Source organism: Entelurus aequoreus, linkage group LG10, assembly GCF_033978785.1.
Source record: "Entelurus aequoreus isolate RoL-2023_Sb linkage group LG10, RoL_Eaeq_v1.1, whole genome shotgun sequence".
In the NCBI taxonomy this organism is placed as follows: domain Eukaryota; kingdom Metazoa; phylum Chordata; class Actinopteri; order Syngnathiformes; family Syngnathidae; genus Entelurus; species Entelurus aequoreus.
The window spans coordinates 77,498,593-77,521,855 of NC_084740.1; the positions used below are offsets into that span (position 1 = coordinate 77,498,593).

The 23,263-nt window shown below is 40.9% G+C and overlaps 1 protein-coding gene across 17 annotated transcripts in view; it reads left to right on the forward strand.

Annotated features, from left to right (window-relative positions):
* The window catches only part of mycbp2 (MYC binding protein 2), a 121,317-nt gene that overhangs the window by 15,135 nt on the left and 82,919 nt on the right, over positions 1-23,263 (forward strand). For all 17 annotated transcript variants that reach the window (XM_062061754.1, XM_062061760.1, XM_062061764.1 and 14 more), the window contains exons 3-14: positions 2,487-2,702; positions 7,032-7,185; positions 7,273-7,469; positions 11,026-11,268; positions 11,816-11,887; positions 12,016-12,112; positions 12,224-12,297; positions 16,627-16,765; positions 16,865-16,941; positions 19,161-19,365; positions 19,461-19,625; positions 19,707-19,865. In XM_062061754.1, the coding sequence (XP_061917738.1) occupies positions 2,487-2,702; positions 7,032-7,185; positions 7,273-7,469; positions 11,026-11,268; positions 11,816-11,887; positions 12,016-12,112; positions 12,224-12,297; positions 16,627-16,765; positions 16,865-16,941; positions 19,161-19,365; positions 19,461-19,625; positions 19,707-19,865 (1,798 nt within the window). The remainder of the gene's footprint in view (positions 1-2,486; positions 2,703-7,031; positions 7,186-7,272; positions 7,470-11,025; positions 11,269-11,815; positions 11,888-12,015; positions 12,113-12,223; positions 12,298-16,626; positions 16,766-16,864; positions 16,942-19,160; positions 19,366-19,460; positions 19,626-19,706; positions 19,866-23,263) is intronic.

A 23,263-nucleotide genomic window follows, 5' to 3' on the forward strand; every position in this document is an offset into this window, starting at 1 on the left:
AGCGGATTTTATAGACTAGGCTCAGTGCAAGTTGTTTAACTCTGTCCTCCACCTTGAGCCAGCCCACTTTAGAGAAGTGGGTAGGAGTGAGGTGGGATCTGGGGTGGAGGTCTAGAAGTAATCTGACTAGCTTGTTCTGAGATGTTTGGAGTTTAGATTTGAGGGTTTTGGAGGTGCTAGGGTACCAGGAGGTGCATGCGTAATCGAAAAAGGGTTGAACGAGAGTTCCCGCCAGAATCCTCAAGGTGCTTTTGTTGACCAGAGAGGAGATTCTGTAGAGAAATCTCGTTCGTTGGTTAACCTTTTTGATTACCTTGGTTGCCATTTTATCACAGGAAAGGTTAGCCTCTAGAATGGAACCTAGGTAGGTGACCTCATCTTTCCTGGTGATAACAATGTCACCCACTTTTATGGTGAAGTCATAGACTTTCTTAAGTTTGATGTGGGACCCAAACAGGATGGATTCTGTTTTACCCAAGTGGATGGACAGCTGAAAATATTTGATTTATAATCATTCCTACTCAGCTGAAATTCACTGATCACGGTCAGGGCCGGAACTAAATACCAGCGATAAACAAGTGTTTGCTGTATAAAGCAAACCCGTCGATTGTGATTAACCAGTCGAAGACTCCGCGTCACTGCTTGGCAACGTTAAGGTTATGTGTTCTATTCTTTTTGTTTTACGTTTTGCAGTGACTAGCTTCTTTTCTTTTGTAACTATACATTTTCAAAACGAGATACAATTTGCAAGTTCGGACCGTTTTATTGTTTTTACATCTTACTTATGTTCACATCTCTTTCTTTAACACTTCCTTGACAGTTAAATAGGTGCATGGTGGCTAAAGTGTGACACTGGAACAGATTATTTCTGTTTCCATTATATCCTATGGGACAGAATTGCTTGGATTTAAGGTTGAAGCGCATCCTGTGTTCCGTGCCTTCTAGAAATGTTTTTCTTAAAATAATATACCCAACCCTTTAACTCTGCCCATTACCAAATGTCCTCGCAGCATGGGTTTGTTTCGTGTCTTTCTCGTCTCCTGAAGTGTACACTGACTGCTAAAGGCAAAAAACCATGCGAGATGAAAGTGGAACTAATATACCCCCTGATGCTTTGACTATAGTAAGAATGAAGTCTTTCCAACCCCTCAAACACCCTCCCCCCGAAGCAGATGACATCACCTCCTGGGACGGTTACGCCCAAAGGGCAACAAGAGGTGGTAGTGATCAATAAATCTTCCTTCTGGAGGATTGTGGCTAAAATTGCCGCCTCAATGGAGAAAGCTAAACATTCAGTCCTCTCATCCTAATTATTATTTAATGGCCACTCCACACTGAAAGTGCTTTCATGAGCTTCCTTAAACCCTCAGCGCCTCATAATTTGTGCCTCCAAGCCAATAGGGGGCAGCATATTCTGGAATAGTAAATGGAATACTATTAATAGTACCAATACTTGTCTTCATCATAATATTATAATAATAATAATGTAAATGTTAAGAAATATATACACTAATTCAACATTATTATTTGTATTTATGTTAATATTAATAATATAAAGCTAGTATCAATAATAATATTATTAAAGTTAAAGTTAAAGTTCCAATGATCGTCACACACACACTGGGTGTGGTGAAATTTGTCCTCTGCATTTGACCCATCCCCGTGTTCACCCCCTTGGAGGTGAGGGGAGCAGTGAGCAGCAGCGGTGGCCGCGCCCGGGAATTATTTTTGGTGATTTAACCCGCAATTCCAACCCTTGATGCTGAGTGCCAAGCAGGGAGGTAATGGCTCCCATTTTTATAGTCTTTGGTATGACTCGGCCGGGGTTTGAACTCTCAACCTCCCAGTCTCAGGGCGTACACTCTAACCACAAGGCCACTGAGCTGGAAGTAATATTCCTATTAGAATAAAAATACTAATATCTGACCACATGTTTTATTTAACAATGTTAAATATTACAATATAAATATTAAATAGAGATATAAATAAAAATAATGTGAAACAAATACAGGACATTAAAAAAACAAAAACAACATTGCATTCCCTGGGAATGTTGAGGCATGACTACAATGATGAATGATAACACTAAATAAAATGGGCTGCTTGCTATGCAAGTGCCGCTTGCTTCGCAGCAGGCCCATAATAATAATAATATGATGATGATTATGACAATATGTTTTTATTACATAAGTACATTTATTTAAGTATTGTTTTAATATATTATTAGTAGTAGTATATTAGTATTACAAGTATTAAGTTTTAATACCACACCATAGTACTGATAATATTATAATCTGTTTAATAAACTACAAAAATATCTAATTAAATTGTGCAGATGGACCTAATGTTTTGTCTTTTTCAAATATATTTTGATAAATTTAGGTGGAGAAAATGAGTCTTAAGTGAGCGTTGCACCTACTTCTGCCACAATGACAACACACTGACCCACCCGTCTTGACTACTTTTCCCCCTTGTCACTTCCACAGACGGAGGGTTTCGATGGCGCCCTCTGCGTGCCCGACATCAAGCTGCACAGTAACCCGTCAGCGTTCAACGTCTACTGCAACGTGCGCCACTGCGTGCTGGAATGGCAGCAGCGGGAGACCTCCCTGGCGCTGGCCTCCAGGAGCTCGGTGCAGAGCGGCGACTCCGACAGCGAGGAGGAAGAGGAGTACCGCGAGCCGGCCATCAAGCTGCCAAAGGTTGGACACTCCATTTTATCGTCACGCATGACTGCGCCTGAGCTCTTTATCTTGGAGCTTTATCTTCCCTGTGGGTCTTACCTTTTTTATTATTTCACTGTATTGTATGACTATCACCTCGCCCGACATTTCTAAGCCCCATCAGGGGGATTAACAACCTCGCCTCTCCCACGCTTCGCTTTGAATGCTATGGTTTCCATTCACTGGGAGCTCGCAGTTTAATGTGGGGGGGTGGTGATGCTGTTGGAAATGATTGTGTCATCAGTTACTGGCAATGACCCACTAAATCTGAAGCCTGCAATTCACATGGAATGCATTTTCCTGGATCTCATCCCACTGTCATTCATTTCTTAAATATGTATAGTTTTATTCATTTTATCATACTGATATATATATATATATACAGTGTTTCCCATAAACTGCCAAGATACCTGTGGCGGTGGGGGCGTGGCTATGGGCGTGGCTATGGGCGTGGTCACCATGACATCATCGCGTATTTTGCATAATTTACTACAATGATATGATTTTCTCTAAAAAGGCTCAAAAAATGTATACTTACTAATTAATAATAACAGTTTTGTTTTAATTGTCCATCCATCCATCCATCCATCCATTTTACAATATAATTACAACAATTTATGTACATATTTATATACAGATTTGAACAATAAGTTATTCACTGAAATATATTTATTAATTGTGGTTCTTACAAAAAATATATCTTATAAAATATAAAAGCTAAAATGTCTCATAAAGCTCTGCCCCTTTAATTAGTGCATACTAAATAATTTAACTTTAGCCTACTACTACAACCATATTATTTACCAGCAACATAAAGTGAAACAGAGGCAGAGGTGTCCTGCCACAGTCAGTAACAAATAAACAGAAAACAGTAGTGGTGGTAGATAGACACAGAGCTTCATCAAACATCTGATCCACTGAACAAAGAGCTCCAAAAATCTTGAACTTTAGACTGCCATCAGTTTTACTCCCTACACTTAACCATGTGTTTCCTACTGCCTGCAGACTTTGCACCCTTTGTTATATACACATGTTGTGTTTCTAATATAAATACATTTAATAAAGTCAAATACAAATAAGGCAACGAGAGAAGTATCCTACACTTGTCTTTTGTAAAGTAAATCTGAACAGCCGATATGGGCATCTACATCAACTATATGATTTGCCTTAAAATCTGGAGAGGACAAAAAAAAAAAAAAAAAATATTTATTTTTTTAACTTTTTATTTTATTTGAATTTTTTTAATTTTTATTTGTGGCGGACGTAATTCTTTCGTGGCGGGCCGCCACAAATAAATGAATGTGTGGGAAACACTGATATATATATATATATATATATATATATATATATATATATATATATATATATATATATATATATATATATATATATATATATATATATATATAAAATTTGACATCATTTTTCTGGCACCCGCAAAATGCGAAAAAAACAAGAATAAGCGACGCACCCATTAAAAAGCCCTAAAAATTCCTAATCACATCTAAACCTTATAATATGCCTTTCACAATTATTGAACACATTTTGAATTCAAATGTACACACTAAGAAATCATTACAGGCATACAGTATACAGAACAGTATTGTACCTAATAAAGTGTGCATCTTCCTGCTGGAGATTGTTGATTGATTTGACTTCTTTGACAGTGCCCTCTGCTGGATTCGCAGCTGCAGTACTCGTTTTTCACCCTGCAGATAGCGCCATCAAACCACTTTTTATTTAATATACCCTAAAAAAAAGCGGAGAAAACTAGAGAAGCACTCCACCAGGCCCAATCTCCTGATAGTAAAGAATCCTTTATTAATTTGTTCCTTGTCCAACTTCCAACGTTTGCTGACGGTTTCAAATCAAATCAAAGTCATTTTTGAGATATGTTGATAACTAACAAACAAACAGACAAATCCCAGTGAATCGAAGGATGAAATTGCCAAGTCTGTGTGTTGTGCATACAGGCTGCAAGAGGGTTCAGTCTTTGCATCCGTCTCAGCACTTGGGCGTATTTGTTCTATAGCGGAATTAAATAGGCACTCAAAGTTCTATAACTCGATCCAATACAACGCGATATTGTATTTAACATGGTCGTGCCATGGACCCCAAATTTTTTCTCGTTTTTTTTCCCCGCAAGAGTCAAATACATAGTTTTTCACCAAATTACCGCGTATTCACAAACTTACACAGTAATCTTAATGAAAGTCTCCAAAAAGAAGGGCCCAGTGATGTCCAAACCTTTTTTGTGTGAAGAAGCATATTAAAATGTAAATTATTGAATGAAAAGACGCCTTATATAATATATTAACCCAAACGTATTCCTGGCCGTCATTGTGCATGTAGTGCCCAGCAGAAGATCTTGGGTTCAAACCCTGGTCGTAGTTGAAAATTTGGTATGTTTTTTAAATTCATGTTTTAAAATGTTGAAATTATTTAATATGCTAAACTGCAGGATATTAATAAAAAAGTGGACTGTTACAAAATCATGCTGATTATCAAAGATGTTCGATGAGTGACAGATAGTTATAGCTCAATTAAAGCTTTTGTTATTCTGGGAATTCATTGCATTGCTCAAGGTAATGTAATTTATATAGTGCTGCAATACCCATGATTTCAGCCTTTCAAAGTTCCTCTTGGACAAGTGAAGTGAAGTGAATTACATTTATATAGCGCTTTTTCTCAAGTGACTCAAAGCGCTTTACATTGTGAAACCCAATATCTAAGTTACATTTAAACCAGTGTGGGTGGCACTGGGAGCAGGTGGGTTAAGTGTCTTGCCCAAGGACACAACGGCAGTGACAAGGATGGCGGAAGCGGGAATCGAACCTGCAACCCTCAAGTTGCTGGCACGGACGCTCTACCAACCGAGCTATACCGTCCCACAACCAACCAATTTTTGACCTCGGTTTTTGTGAAATTCTAGTTACGGCCCTGGGTGGAGGTGGGGCCGCTAGCTTACACAACACAGAAGTTGAGCCTTGTAACGTAAACGCAGGACTGCCAAGTTTCAGAAAATGACAATGAGACTTTAGTGTCATGATGCATGATGCGTTTGGGAAAAAAAAGGCCTTTTTAACACGGATTTGGCCTGTTCTAATGTGGATTTATACCTTAAAGCTGATGTCCTCACCTCCAGAAGCTCTCCTTGCACTGTGGCGTCCTAATGCTAGTCTAAAAAATGTGTTAAAAATGCAATTATGACTAGAATTGTAAATTCATTTTCATCAGCTTATTAGTTTAGTTGTATTTTTCTTTGTTCTACATCGTTAAATGTTAGCATCAAATTTGATCAAAAAAACTGAAAGGTTGTGATATTCACAAAGGAACCAAATCTATTGACTTGCTCATTAACATGAAAGATGTGTTTGTTTTAATTTAAAGTGTGACAGTGATGAAACATTTACATCTCACTCTGCAAACCAAGGCAGAAACAGTGGCAGCTTTGCACAGAGTGGGTCTGCGTCTCCTCTCTGCTCGGACTGGAATGGAATGGAACTTTATTGTCATTGCACTTAAACGTACAACAGAATGTGTTTTTAGTGCAAGCTGTCTAAGAGCAGACATTCATTAGACAGGGGACCGACCGCCTGTGAGGAAAAGCTCTCGGCAGCACACACCACTTGTATGTTGAAATTAGAGTAATACGCGCTTTCATGTCTCCAAAACATCTAGTCACTAGATTTGTCGCTAGTCTCTCTTGAGACTAGTCTTTCATGGTCACTAAGAGGAGTTGGAAAGATTCCAGATATATTGAGAAAGTTGCCAAGTTGACAACATTGTGTTGAGGTGTGTGTGGAAGATCGGGACACCAAGATGCCTTAGGTTGCTTCTGATTGGTTTATAGGCACAATCATTTCTGGTTTGGTCTGGGATTCAATCAATCAAAGGTACTCGAACTATGGCTAGCCGCAGGAAATAAGTTTAATATGAAAAAAATTAATATAGAGTAGCATAGCGAATGGGGAAATATAAGTGTGGCATGAGAATGGGTTAAATTGCGTGACTCTCACGCTCGAAGCATGAGGCTTGGCAGCTTTGCGTAAATGTAAGGTAACATGGTGGAAATTATCACTTGTAGATGTAATCACTAGTTCCTTATACCATTCCTGACATTTCCTGAAAGTGTAATCAATTTCCACCCATAGCATTTTAAGCTATGTAGCTAGCTAACTAACTAACTAACCAACCAACAAACACCCACAACCACAGGGGGAGGGGAGAGAATGCCAAACCGCAGATCGACATGGATTACTGTATAACTACAAACTACTTATCTCCACTTTCGTTTCTTGTGCATAGATTATTGGCATCGGCCTCTGCGGCGTCTTCGAGCTGATAAAAGAGACACGCTTCTCGCACCCGTCGCTGTGCCTGCGTAGTTTGCAGGCCTTGTTGGACATGCTGCAGGGGCAACAGCCTGAGGGCTTCCAGACGGAGCCTCCCGACGTGCTGGGTAAGAAATGGCCTGGCATAATTGAGATGTTGTCTCTTAGATGATTTAGTTGTTCTTGCATCAATTTATCTTCCGTCATCCCCACAGAGTCCCTTTTCCAGCTGCTGCTGGAGACCACTGTCCGAAGCACGGGGCCTAACGACCCGACGGGACAGGCCATCACTGCTCTGTCCTGCGCCTGCCTCTTCAGCCTTGTGGTGTCCTGGGGGGACACCGGCAAGATCCTGCTGGCCGTCTCTGCCATCCTCACGAACAACGGCAGCCATGCTTGCCAGACGATACAGGTAATTGACAACGCCGGTGGACTCGCACAGAACACGCAATGGTGTGAAATGCTTTACCAAGCAGCAGCTGCACGGTAGCGTAGGTTTGTTTACAAGTCATTATGCAGTGGCAGGAAACAAGATCTGTGGCCTTGTCATGCATTTCTCCAGAGCAGTTTGGTCTGGACGGTCCAAATTGGGTTTTGCAAAATGTCAGACCTCTCCAAGTCTCCTCCCTAATTAGTTTACCGTGCCTGATGAGCTCTTCTGCCAAGGCCCTGGTCTTTTGTTTGTCCCTCGTCTGACTGCTTTGCTTTATATGTACACTCACCGGCTCCAATGTCAGGCACATCTGCAAAATCTGAATCAGATAGAATACAAAATCATGCTTTTTCAAAGATGACACTTGTGCACTATTATTGCAGGTGTACCTAATATAGTGTCAGCTTGTCGCCCACTCACAACAGCACAACTTCAAACCTCTGACCAGACTGTGAGTCATCACAGAAGCAGGCAGGCAAGAGAGCAGCAAATGTGTGCTTCTGCATTGTTCATATTTGTGTATATGTGTGTGTGTGTGTGTGTGTGCAATAACTGCCGCAGTAATGTGTTGTTGAGCGCAATGAGATGACGGGGGAAACTCACGGTCCATGTCAGATCTTAGCGAGAAGCCTCATTTCCTTCCCATAATATCCCGTTATGCCACTAAAGGGACTAAGTGGTGGCAGTGTACAGTATCTCACAAAACTGAGTACTGTACAGCCCTCACATTTCAGCAAACGTTTTTATGACAGTGTATCTTCTTCTCAAGAGACAATTCTTTCGAAGGGAAATTTAGATATCATTTTGATTAGTCAGTGTACAGGTTTTATAACAGTATAAAAAATGACAACATATTATTGTAGTTTTTGTCTAAATAGCTGGCGACGCAAGTGATAATGATGCTTACAATCAAGCATGGTGGTGGTAGCATCATGGTAGGGAGCTGCACGAGTGGCGCCGCCGCCAGCGGATCTGCGGTTCATTGATAGGATGCATTCATTCCGACACGTGTTGCAGTTCCAGCACCATGGGCGTGCACAAAGTATGCCGTGCTCGCCTTCGGCTGAAAGCTGTTTATTTTATTTGGGTTTTGTTTTTTTACAGCGGAGCAGGTAAAAAATAAGATGATAAGTCATCAAAAGAAAGGCACGTTGACTAAGACGGTAACACAATTAACGGACATGTTAGTTAAAGTATAAAATACGAGATGAAAATGTTGACAGAAACAACATTTTATCATATTTATTTTTGTCTTGTCGATGGGTGGGAAAAGTTTCGGAATATATCCAATCACAGCTTTTTGATGGCGTACATTGAAAGAGGGGCGGGGGTTAGTTATGAACGAGAGCCAAGATGCTTTTCCTTGCGAGATGAGGAAGTCACCGCCAAAACCAAAGTGTATGCATTTAACATGTTACACATAGTAATATGTGTACACCTGAGAGAAAGTGAAGAGGACACATTTTATTTTTACTGCTATGATGCTATCAGCAGGCAAGTCATTGATTGTGACATTTACACAACTGTAAGTTAAATATATTATTTGGTGCAATCAATGTTGCGCCAAAATCTGATTCCTGCAGCGGGAGAGCGGGCAGCTTTCGGACTTTGTCTGTCCACAACTGATTACTAGATGTAAGACAAACACATTTGTGGTTATCGTAAGGATATGTGTTTGACATCATTTAAGCCTTTATTTTGTCAGATAAATGACAGAATTGGCCATTTTTATGGTATTAATAAGATTGTAAAGGACTGTTTTCGATCCGATGTTGATGTGCTGAAACCTCTTTCTTGTTCATAACTGCTCTTTGTTCATGCACATAATAAATATTAATCAAGTGTTTGGATGTATTCATTCAAGAGAGTTACATATATGATAATGAAGTACATACTGTACTGTTTACGTGCTGAAGTACCCTTTAAAAAGCTGAAATCAACCCCAAACTATATTTTAGTTATTTAAAATAATATTTTGGTATTGACACATCTCATCTGTACATCTCTCCTAAGGTTATTCTAGTAATCTATGCACAGATGAGATGTGTCAATATCAAAATATTACTTTGAATCACTGTTTGGCAACCAAGAATACATTGATTTTATGAATACATCTAAACAAGGTATTAACATTATTATTTATTAACAAATAACAGTTAATATTGTATGTAGCTTTTAAACAAGAAAGAGGTTTAGCACATCAATATCGGATCAAAAACAGTCCTTTACAATTGATGCCATAGAAAGGCCAACTCTTTTGTTTTTCGGATACGATAAAGGTTTAGATAATTTCAAATATATATCTTTACCATAACCACGAATATAAAGTGTTACGTAATAATCAGTTGTGGACAGACGGAAGTCCCAGCATTGCAGCTTTAACAAGCGTCGGCGCTTTAACAAGCGTCGGCGCTTTAACGGCGGGAATCAATTTTTGGCAGGGGCCCCCTTAAAAAGATGTTATGCCCCCCCCCAAATATTTTTCTATGTTCATAATTACGGCATCAGAACAGTGCCAAAATCCTTATGCGTGAAAAACACTGCGTGCGTGCAGATTCATTTTGGAGGCGCGCAGTCTCATTTCATGCTCTGTGCATGTGCCTGCCGTGTTTTTGCACACGCTTGGTGTCTTTTGGCGCTGCTTGCGATGCGCCTTTCTCTGCGCGCACTACTTCCCAACCCTTTGGCACCTGGGGGCGGGCATTGAATACACATCCCAGCAACTCCCTTCTTTTCTAATCGGTCACTCTAAACACCTACTGTCTCCTGGTTAGAGACAATCCGAGGCAGAGTAAGGCGGGGCATCATGGCAGGAGGATTTGTGTGAATTTGCAGCCTCCTTTCTCCTTCGTAGCAAGTTAGTAAACTATCACAGTTACTTCCAAGCTGCTCAACAAATTTAAATATATTTCTGTTCCTCAACTTACCTCTTTTACCTGTGACATGTGGACCCTCACATAAATCCTTCCGTCTTAATGACCCGCCTTACTCTGCCTCGGACTGCCTCTGAGCAGCAGGCAGTAAGTGTTTAAAATGACCAATCAGAAAGGAGGGAAGTTGCTGGGCCATGTATTCAATGCCCGCCCAAGTGCCATAAGGAAGACAAAGATAAAGACACATCATGAGTGCAAAATGACTTAGAAATTGAGTCTGATTGCACAAAATGAGACTTATTTTACGCTCACGCTGTCTCTTTGTGCGCGTGGTGTCTTTTTTCCCGCAGTGTGTTTTTAATGTGCGCAAATTTTGGCACTTTTCTGATGCCATATGTGACCAATTCCAAGCCCAAGAAGATTAAGGAAGTGCTAGTTAACAATGGTTCACGGTGAAGTGAACTCACTGGTGTCGCCAGCAAGTTAGACAGTAAAGTAATGGCCGTGTAGAGTCATTTTCAGTGGGTAGTGTATCTCTACAGGCTGTACACTGACTACTTTTAAGTCATATCTGTATACTAGTATTGAGTGGTAACAAAAACAAAGCAACATAAATGCTTTGGAAAGTGAGTGGTGTTCTCACACTTAACCTTTACCCCCAGGTGCCCACCATACTGAATGCCCTGCAGAGGAGTGTGCAGGCCGTCCTGGTGGGAAAGATCCAAATCCAGGACTGGTTCGGGAACGGCATCAAACGCGCGGCCTTGATGAACAAATGGGCGCTGAAAGGCGTCACCATCGACGAGGACGAGCGCTGCCTCCTGCAGACCGACGGCTCGTTCCTCTACTTACTTTGCAAGGACGGGCTCTACAAAGTGGGCTCCGGCTACAGCGGCACTGTCAGGGTACGTGTGTAGGAGGGTCAAACAATCTCCATCAAACCTTATATTAACTGTATCATGCAAGTGTAAAAAATTGCTAGATTTGTAGAGAAGTGTCAACTTCATGCGTCATGTTTTTAATTGTCATTCAAGTGTAAGAAGAAGCTTACCGTCTCAATTAAAACAACACATTGTGCTTATTTAGCCTTGGCTTTTATTAAACATGGTTATATTAGCCATATTGTACTGAGCAGCCAGGACACGGACACATGCCTGGGACGTCGCAATAACTTCTATTTCCTGTTCTTTGGGTACCCTCACATTTTTGTGTTTCGCTGTCACTGGTACCTTTCTGTCGTGGCATCACAGGAACATGAAAAAAGAAAAAGTGCACCGGTAGTTACTTCTATAAATAATCATGACATTTGCAGTTATACCGTACGATTTCATAGGCATATTTGTTCCAGGCACTTTAGTTGGCATTCCGACTCAGGCCTCGAGAGATTCCGCTTCAAATTTCTGCAGCTTTCCTCGACGCGTCGCATACTGATGTGTGATTTGTGTCCCTCAGGGTCATGTTTACAACTCCACGTCCCGCATCAGGAATCGAACAGAGAAGAGATCGTGGCTGGGCTTTGCTCAGGTAACCTCCGATATGGTTTCAGATCGCCCTATTTGACGCGGCTGGTTTGCTTAAAAAGCTGCAAGGAGACCGCAAAAAGGTGTTCAAAAATCCTAGATACAGTACACGTTTTTGTCATGTCCCCGCAGGGCTACTTGCTGTATCGGGACACAAGTAACCACAGTATGTCGGCCATCAAGATCAACCCCGAGACACTGGAGCCTGAAGGGGCAGTAACCATGCCAGGTGCCAGAGATAATGTTCATGTTTTTGCTGTATTAACAACGTGAATTCTTAATCCCTTTTCCTAGTAATTACATTGCAAGTATTGAAATACACCTTCCCGTCTCTGCACAGGTCAACAGTCGGATGGGCAGAACATACTCTTCACGGACGGAGAGCACATCAATCAAATAGCAGCCTGCAAAGATGTGAGTTTTGAATTTGTGAAGGGTGTTACATTTGTAATGAATACCAACCAATCAGGGGCGGACTTACTATTAAGCAATTACACCCAAATCATCACATACAGTAACAAACTATTTTTTGTTCAAACACGGCCACCATCTGGAGCTTTCTTTTTCCCACCAGTCACACACTTCCGGTCTTCACAATAATGGCGCCACATGTTACAGCCGGTCTAACTCCGCTAACAAAATAACAACCTCTGAAAAATGGCACATTTCTAGTATACGTGTTGTGTTCATTGATACTCGCTAAGCTTTAAAATACAGGGAGGAGGATATTTATTTTTTTGTCATAAAAAAAAATACAATCATGTGTGCTTACGGACTGTATCCCTGCAGACTGTATTGATATATAATGTAGGAACCAGAAATATTAATAACAGAAAGAATCAACCCTTTTGTGTGAATGAGTGTGAATTAGTATAAATGGGGGAGGGAGGTTGTTTGGGTTGGTGCACTAATTGTAAGTGTATCTTGTGTTTTTTATGTTGATTTAATTAAAAAAAAAAAAAAAAAGTATTTATTTATTTTCTTGTGCGGCCAATCGATCCACGGACCGGTACCGGGCCGCGGCCCGGTTGTTGGGGACCACTGCCCTAAATGACTCAATACGCCCCTGCAACCAAGCTAGGACTCCTGGAGAGAGACTCTTACTTTAATATGAGTTACACTAAATCACATTTCTTTATAATTCCCCCAGCAGTACAAAGCCTTCCCTCGTCTATTATTGCCGTCTTTTATAATCCAGAGAAAGCTGTTGTACTGTGTGGCACGAGAGGTGGCGACAATGCACGTCGAGTATTCGCCAAGTTTAATGTCACAAGCTATCTGCGTAAGTGCACAAGCGATGAGGGTAGGGGGTGGGTTGGCGGTTCCACATGTGAAATCCATAAAACTGCCACTGCAGCCAGTTGCCGGCCTCCACCGTTGCAGATTAGCGGTAAGCAAATCAAGAGGGCTGCTTTGCATGCAGTATATTTTTTTAATACCTCCTTTGCCTGCCAAATATTGAATGACTAGAGATTTACTGCATGTTGTGCTGCATGCATTAGAAAAAATACAGTCCAGAAGAGACTACAGAAATCCTATAAATGTATTCTATATATATATATACACCGTAATTTCCGGACTATAAGCCGCACCTGACTATAAGCCGCACCAGCTAAATTTAGGGAAAAATACAGATTGCTCCATATATAAGCCGCACCCGACTATAAGCCGCAGGGTTTTGATGTGTAATTACCGTAGTATATAGGGGTTCCTGCTACCACGGAGGGGATTGTCGGGACAGAGATGACTGTTTGGGAACGCAAAGCGTCCCATTTATTAACAATAAATCTTTCAATCATTCAATCAAACTTTCACATCTTTGACATGGCGAACAGCATTCGTGCAGAGTACAAATAATACAACGGTGCAAAGTAATACAAAGTGCTCGCCTGTACGTTATCAAAATAACCAGCCTACCGGTATATGAAAAGTCAGTCTTTAATCATTGTGTCATCGTCTTCCTCCTGCGTACTAAAACCACCGAAATCCTCTTCGTCGGTGTCGGAGAAGAACAGGCCGTAAATAAGCCGCACCCTTGTATAAGCCGCAGGGACCAGAACGAGGGGAAAAAGTAGCGGCTTATAGTCCGGAAATTACGGTATATATATATATATATATATATATGTATATATATATATATATATATATATATATATATATATATATATATATATATATATATATATATATATATATTGCCAAAAGTATTTGGCCACCCATCCAAATGATCAGAATCGGGTGTCATAATCACTTGGCCCAGCCACAGGTGTATCAAATCAAGCACTTAGGCATGGAGACTGTTTCTACAAACATTTGTGAAAGAATGGGCCGCTCTCAGTGATTTCCAGCGTGGAACTGTCATAGGATGCCACCTGTGCAACAAATCTAGTGGTGAAATATCCTCGCTCCTGAATATTCCAAAGTCAACTTTCGGCTTTATTATAAGAAAATGGAAGAGTTTGGGAACAACAACAACAACTCAGCCACGATGTGGTAGGCCATGTAAAGTGACAGAGAGGGGTCAGCGGATGCTGAAGCGCATAGTGCAAAGACTTTCTGCACAGTCACTTGCTACAGAGCTCCAAACTTCATGTGACCTTCCAATTAGCCCACGTACTTTACGCAGAGAGCTTCATTGAATGGGTTTCCATGGCCGAGCAGCTGTATCTAAGGCATACATCACCAAGTCCAATGCAAAGCGTGGGATGCAGTGGTGTAAAGGACATCACCACTGGACTCTAGAGCAGTGGAGACGCCTTCTCTGGACTGATGAATCACACTTTTACATCTGGCAATCTGATGGACCAGTCTGGGTTTGGAGGTTGCCAGGAGAACGCTACATTTCGGACTGCATTGTGCAGAGTGTGAAATTTGGTGGAGGAGGAATTGTGGTGTGGGGTTGTTTTTCAGGAGTTGGGCTTGGCCCCTAAGTTCCAGTGAAAGGAACTTTGAATGCTCCAGGATACCAAAACATTTTGGACAATTCCATGCTCCCAACCTTGTGGGAACAGTTTGGAGCGGGCCCCTTCCTCTTCCAACATGACTGTGCACCAGTGCACAAAGTAAGGTCCATGGATGAACTGGTCTGGTGTGGATGAACTTGACTGGCCTGCACAGAGTCCTGACCTGAACCCGATAGAACACCTTTTGGATGAATTAGAACGGAGACTGAGAGCCAGGCCTTCTCCACCAACATCAGTGTGTGACCTCACCAATGCGCTTTTGGAACAATGGTTGAAAATTCCTATAAACACACTCCGCAACCTTGTGGACAGCCTTCCCAGAAGAGTTGAAGCTATAATAGCTGCAAAAGGTGGACCAACATCATATTGAACCCTATGGCATATATATATATATATATATATATATATATATATATATATATATATATATACGCATGCAGGCTTTGGAGCCCCTGCCTCGAAAGAAAATGTTTGCCTTGGTGCCCTAAAATATGAGCCCTCCTTTAAGGCAACACTTGCCCTGACCTTCAAAAATTAAATTGGAGGCCTGTATATATGTATATGTGTGTGTGTGTGTGTGTGTGTGTGTGTATATATATATATATATATATATATATATATATATATATATATATATATATATATATATATATATATATATATATATATATATATATATATATATATATATATGTATATATATATGCATATGTATATATGTATATATATATGTATATATATATATATGTATATATATATGTATATATATATATATGTATATATATATGTATATATATATATGTATATATATATATATATATATATATATATATATGTATATATATATGTATATATATATATATGTATATATGTATATATATGTATATATATATATATATATATATGTATATATATATGTATATATATGTATATATATATATGTATATATATATATATATATATATATATATATATATATGTATATATATATATATAGTAAAATACTGTAAATCTGTGCTAGTTTAAAAAAACATTGGTTTAGTAGAATACAGTAGTGCAGCAAAACTGCCAGAGGGGAAAATTAAAATAAAGTGAAACCTTCACCTCGTGGTGTTTTTTTTAGTTATTTCTAGAAATGAAATAGCCGTTTGATATTTTATTAGTCCTTTTTATTTCTAGGACAGACTTTTTCTATTAGGAATGGCTTACTGGTGCTATGGTTATCATCACATGTATTCCATTTGTGGTTGACACAATCAGCCAATTGAAGCAACACGTGTTTATATTTTGGATGCTAAAGTTAACGCTTTAACACATGCGATCAAAAAAAAAGTATTGCATGAATCAAGTATAATTGCAGATGAATCACGCAATGGTTACCTGGAAGGCAGCACGGGTTGCTATACAATCAGAGACTAGGTCATGCATACATCAGTGCAAAACATAGTGAAGAGACTTCCATTGGTGTGCTTGGTGGCTTTAAAACACACCCGACGGTACTTTAAATACAACTGTTGCCAAGTTTTGAGCAATTAAAGGGTGTGCATTGAAGTAAAACATTTCAAAATGTTCCTGTATGACATTCTGACAATACAATTGTCTGTCGCAATATTGAGGTATTTGTTAAAGTTAATTTAAATTACGATAACAAGTCATTTACTTTGTTTATTGCGATTAATTACAATTAATCAAACTTTGAAAGTGTGATTATATTTGACAGCACTAGTTTGTATAAATACCAGAATGAAGCAATGTTGTGTTTTCCATTGCTGCCTTGCAGGACGGTTTTGTGGTGCGCATCTACAACATGAGCTCAGACCCGAGCTTGCAGCAGGAACTGCAGCTGAAACTGGCCAGGAAGTGTCTGCACGCCTGTGGCATCTCCCTCTTTGACCTGGAGAAGGATCTGCACATCATCAGTGAGTGACGCCAGACGTGCATTAGTATTTCTTTTTTATATGCACCATATTTCCACACACGGTATACAATGTACTCTGAACGCTGTATTGATCCCTCAGGCACTGGCTTTGATGAGGAGGCGGCATTGCTTGGAGCTGGCAGGGAGTTTGCGCTGATGAAGACCGCTTCTGGGAAGGTGAGAGTGAATATCCTGCAGTATTGCAGTCTGATGCAGTGCCTGTCAAAGGCTTAAACAGATCCTCTCATTCAATGGCATGAAAAAGGGTCTCCAATCATGTACAACATTTTAGAGAATTAAATATGCTTTCACAGAGACAATAATGCTCAATTTATGATGTCATTGTCGGGAGATGTATTCATTGTCCTGCACAAGGTTTTACTTAGGTTTTTTAGCGATTTAGTATGACAGGCACACTACGCTCACAAAGCTGAATGTGAAGTTACCAGGAGTGTGTGAAGGGCGTGTTTATCTGCTTCTGTACGCGGGTGTGGTGCAATGTGTTGCCTGTCCAGATAACAGCAGGAGCTGTTGATCATTTCTTTGTCCTTATGGAGGCCCTTAATCTTACTAACACTCCTCTTATCTGCAAAGACACCTTAACACAAGAAATACTATATATGTTCTGATTATAGCTGAGGCCTTTATTTATGTAAACCCTAAAGAGGAATGGGCGTTAATTGGAGAGATATTCTGAATAATGTATGACAACTTTATTTTTTAACAACTTTGATAATGATTAGCAGTGCATGAGAAAGTAGAAAGGAATACATACTGTTCATTCATTAACAACTACATTGCCCAACAACAGTACCAATTAGAGTTATCCCATTCTGATTTTGATATCGGATATCAGTCCGATATTAGCAAAGAAACAAGTATTGGATTATATCGGCTTGCATGTAAAATCTCAAATATAAGTGTTCTGATACAATATTGCAGCGTGTTTACTTGTGCAAAGCTGGACATCCTCTTAACGTGTAATTGTCCTCCAATAAGCTCACAAAGTTGGTCTTTCCTTGTATTTTCGTGAAGTAAACATGGTAGGCGTAGGTAGGCAGGCATGGTAGGAGCTAGCAGCTACACAACAGCTAAGCACACGATAGCTCACAAGCTAGACATGTAATAGGTGTCCGTGATTGAACAATGTAGCAGTATAAAACACCACATTTGTGTCAATATAAACAATTATCAATTATTATTGTTACATATTTCTTACAGATGCAAAGTCTCCAAGGCACAAGCATATTAGAAAATATCCAATAACGAACGTCATCATTCAACCTAATGTATCAAGATCCTAATTTAATAAATTATTGTGGCCATAAAAACACAGTTACCACTTCAACTTAAAGACAGCATAAGTTCATTAAAGCAGTGGTCCCCAACCTTTTTGTAACTGCGGACCGGTCAACGCGTGAAAATTTGTCCCGGGGTGGGGGTGTTGGTGTATGTTTTTTTTTAATTATTTTTAATTTTTTGTTTTTGTTTTTTTGTCATAAAAAAATACAATCATGTGTGCTTACGGACTGTGTCCCTGCAGACTGTATTGATCTATATTGATATATAATGTAGGAAGCAGAATATTAATAACAGAAATAAACAACCCTTTTGTGCGAATGAGTGTAAATGGGGGAGGGAGGTTTTTTGGGTTGGTGCACTAATTGTAAGTGTATCTTTTGTTTTTTATGTGGATTTAATAAAAAATCAAAAAATATTTTTCCTTTTTTTTATGTTTTTTTTTTTTTCTTTTGCGGCCCTGTACCAATCGATCCACGGACCGGTACCGGGCCGCGGCCCGGTGGTTGGGGACCACTGCATTAAAGAGAGTTGATAATAAATAGGTTAGTGTTTTTCATACCTAACATTGTTCTCCGTTTGGGTAATTTCACTTGATCAAACCTTTTCTAACATTGATTCGTGCAGATATCAAATCAGATCGATATTGGTATAGGCCAATTCTCAAAGCTACAATATCGCTACGCCCACCCAAGAACCAATGTTGTGATAGTAGCGCTATCACAACATTGGAGCAATCTGCTTAGCCAGCATTATTAGCGCTGATGAGATTATGATACGACGACAGTACGGCAAATGTAACACTAACTACCACCATTTCCTGGAGTGTATTTTGAAAAGTACACCAAGAGGTTGCCTACAGCCACAGCTGTTTAAACACAATTAGAGATCCCGAAGTGTTGCACTTTTGTAGGCCATTGTACCGTACGACCAAAGGAGACTTTGTTGTTAATTGAATACAGGTGTTAGACTAGTGTTTATGACACTTTTAGGTACACCTGCACAATTAAAAAAGTATAATTTTAACATTAAACTGCTGTTTCTACTACACAAAAAAGCTTTTTTTTCACTGTGCCATTCTGATATTCCTTTCATAGATCTACTACACAGGAAAGTATCAAAGCCTGGGAATCAAGCAGGGAGGACCTTCAGCAGGCAAATGGGTGGAGCTTCCTGTCACAAAATCCCCCAAGATCCTTCAGTTCTCCGTTGGCCACGATGGCTCCCACGCGCTGTTAGTGGCCGAAGACGGAAGCGTCTTCTTCACCGGCTCGGCGAGCAAAGGAGAGGACGGAGAGTCCAGTATGAGCAATTTCATCCTCGTTTATATGCCATGACCAATCAGATGAGACGAGACAAGAGCAGCAAGTGCTGACGTGTCCCACTTCCTCTTGCAGCTAAAAGCCGCCGGCAGCCGAAACCCTACAAACCCAAAAAGATGATCAAATTAGAGACCAAGACGGCGGTGTACACGGCGTGCAACAACGGCAGCAGCAGTATCGTCACCAAGGATGGCGAGCTGTACATGTTTGGAAAGGACGCCATTTACAGCGACAGCACTTGTATGTTTTTCCCCAAAACTTTCCCGTGGGCCGCTGTTAAAAAGTCGCTGTGTTTCAACAACACTCATCCCCTCTCCACAGGTCAGGTGACGGACCTGAAAGGCAACTTTGTGACTCAGGTCGCCATGGGAAAGGCCCACACGTGTGTCCTGACCAAGAACGGAGAAGTGTGGACGTTTGGGGTCAATAACAAGGGCCAGTGTGGCAGAGACACAGGAGCCATGAGCCAGGCGGGCAAAGGTGGGCAAACAAAAATATAGAACATTACGCCTGATTTCCACTGAGTTCAGTAAGGTACACATTTTACAGAGCCAGGGATGAACTTTTTACTACATTTCTTTGATCAAACATGGTAAAAAAAATGAATCAAGTAACGCTATTTTTTAATGAGAATCTCCGTGTGAATGAGGACTGTAATCTATTTGTGGTGGTGGGTTGCGCGGCAGAGGGGGAGATGATTGACTTGACTTGACTTGACTTTATTTATTCATGCTTGCAGTGGAGCCAAGGCCCCACTGAAAAAACAGCTGAACTTTACAATGAATATTAAACAAACAAAGATGAAAAAAATTAAAAGAACAGACAGTATTTTATATAAAAAAAAAACATTTTCATTTTCAGGGCAACAGCAGCATGGAAACTATTAGCATTCTGGTAAATGACTGTATTACTTATTTAATTAGATAGTATTATTATACAGTTTAATTGCAGTATGCAGGGTAGAGTTTTTAAGTCTCTTTGTCTTGGCTTTGGGCTCGGGTTCAGCCAGCTTATGTTGGTTCCTCAATGTCCTGGCAGTGCGGCTGCCTCGTGTTGGAGGTAGCAGGTCATGCAGAGGGTGTTGCTCATCATGCATATCCCTGACCAGCTTCACTGCAGCCTCCTCTCTCCTGGTCTGGAGTGATGGTAGGGGTTGTGAGATGTTTCCAGCTCTCCTCGTAATGATTTTACAGGCACGTTTCTGGACTCGCTCTAGCTCTGCCTGTTGTTTTTTGGAGCAGCCCACTAAGAGCACTGAGCTATATTCCAGACACGGCCTGATGAGAGTGGTGTAGATGGTAACAAGGTCGTCTGCAGGTAGTCCATGTCTCGCCATGACTGTGAGGTAGTGCAGCCGCTTGGAGGCGGTTTTTATTGCCTTCTCCATGTGCACATCTCCAGTCAGGTTTTGATCGAGGTGGTAACCCAGGTACTTTGTTGTTTCCACGACAGGGACCTCCTGTCCCCCCAACATCAGTGCAGGAGGTTGTGATGGATTTCGGGCAAAACATATCCGGAGTTCTACCGACTTCTTCCCGTTGAGTATCATTTTCTTATTTGCTGCCCATTCATCCAGCCTTTGTGCCTCCTGGCACATCGTTGTGTCTGACATGATGTTGGATATGGGGATCGCTCTCGATAGCCCGATGTCATCTGCATATCCGACATCAAGGGTGTCCTCAAAAACAGCATCCCGGGTGGCCATGTAAAGGAGGAAGACATATGGGGAGACAACACCCCCTTGTGGCACCCCAGATGTAACTTCAATCCAGGGGCTGTGAGCTCCATTTGCCACCACTCTCTGTCTCCTTCCTGAGATGTAACTATGTAGCCAGGCTGTCAGATATGGGCACAGTCCTAGGTCCAGTATGTTTTGCATCAGGATCCCATGGTCAATTACATCAAAAGCTCTCGACATATCTGCCAACAGTACTCTCACCATCGTTGGTTTGGAATCGGTTTCGGTAAGCCAGGTGTGCATTGCCCTGACTAGAGCCATTGTAGTACTGTGCTTAGGCAGATATGCATATTGATTTTTACATACGTCAAGCACTGTTGGCATAAGCTTTTTCAACACAAAACGTTCTATTGTTTTCCCCACACAAGAAGTTAGTGAGATAGGACGCCAGTTTGAGATTGAGCCAGGGTCTTGGCCTTTGGGTATGGGACAGACATTGGACTCCTTCCATACATCGGGGACACACCCCTGTTGGAAAGAGCAGTTGGCCAGATGTGTGATGACCGGTGCCAGGTCCTCTGCATGTTCTTTCAGCAGCCAGGTGGGAATGCCATCCGGCCCACTTGCTTTCTGGGGGTCCAGCCGAGTGAGGGCTAGCTTCATCTCACCTATGCTACAGATGTCACTTGGTGTAGCTCTTGGTAGGGGATAGACACAATAGGGCGTTGCTTTAGTCCACGACTCCGAAAGAAGTTGTTCAGGGCTTCTGCAGTTTTGTCCTCTTCAACTTCTTGTATTTTGATTATTCCATCAGTTGATGATTTAGCGCGTCCTAGTCCTTTATTTATATAGTCCCACCACTCTTTGGGGTTCTTTTTCTTTAGGTTTTGCATTTCATTTTTATAATATCTAGTTTTTGCCTTGCGTATAAGTCTTTGGACGAAGTTTCTGATTTCTCTCCATTTTCCCACTTTACCCCATTTATTGTGGGCTTTTTGTCTTTTCTTTATAGCCTGTTTTATTTTCTCTGTCATCCATGGTTTGTCCGCATTTGTAATTTTTTTCAGTCGCACAGGCATGCATATGTCCATTGCTGTCTGGATATAGTTGTTAAAACTTGCTGCTTTGGCAGTGACGTCCACAGCCTCATAGACAGCAGACCAGTCAGTCATAGCAATGCATGTTGACAGAGCCTCTTTTCTTTCTGTGGTCACTAATCGAGCCCTCCTCCTCTTCACCTGTTGTTTCTGCCCTGTTGTATTCACTGGGCTCAGCACCAAGCACTTGTGGTCGCTTGCACCTAGGGGGGCAAGGGTGGTTGGGGGGCTGTAGAAGTTAGCCATGTTTGTAAAAATCAGATCTAGGGTGGCTTGCCCACGTGTATGACGTTTAACTATCTGCCGAATATCGGGGTGGGAGGAGGTCAGCATTTTTGTGGGCAATTTATTGAAATCCCCACATAAATATAGCCCCATATGGGGGGAAGACACTTTAATTGTGTCTATGGTGGTTATTAAATACCCCAGGACTTGGTCCTGGCACGATTTTTTATCTGCCCATGGTGGGTGATATAGGTTTCCCATGATGTCATTGTATAATTTGTATAATTGACCATGGCACATGTATAGTTTATAAATGCTGTGAGAGAGTGCCACAAAGTCAGCAAAAAACAGGAAAAGCAGAACAAATATATTTAGAAATACAAATCGCTACTTTGGGGGGTTTTGGCAACACTGATCCCCCTCCTGATAATAATAATAATAATAATCATCCATCTATCCATCTTCTTCCACTTACCCGAAGTCAGATCGTGGGGGCCCAGACTTCCCTCTCCCCATCTACTCCGTCCAGCTCTTCCCGAGGCGTTCTCAGGCCAGCTGGGAGTCATAGTCTTTCCACTGTGTCCTGGGTCTTCCCCGTGGTCTCCTACCGGTCAGACCCACCCTAAACACCTCCCTAGGGAGGCGTTCGGGGGGCATTCTAACCAAATGGCTAATAATTATGATAATAAAAATACATCGAATTTATATAGCGCTTTTATACACTACCGTTCAAAAGTTTGGGGTCACATTGAAATGTCCTTATTTTTGAAGGAAAAGCACTGTACTTTTCAATGAAGATAACTTTAAACTAGTCTTAACTTTACAGAAATACACTCTATACATTGCTAATGTGCTAAATGACTATTCTAGCTGCAAAT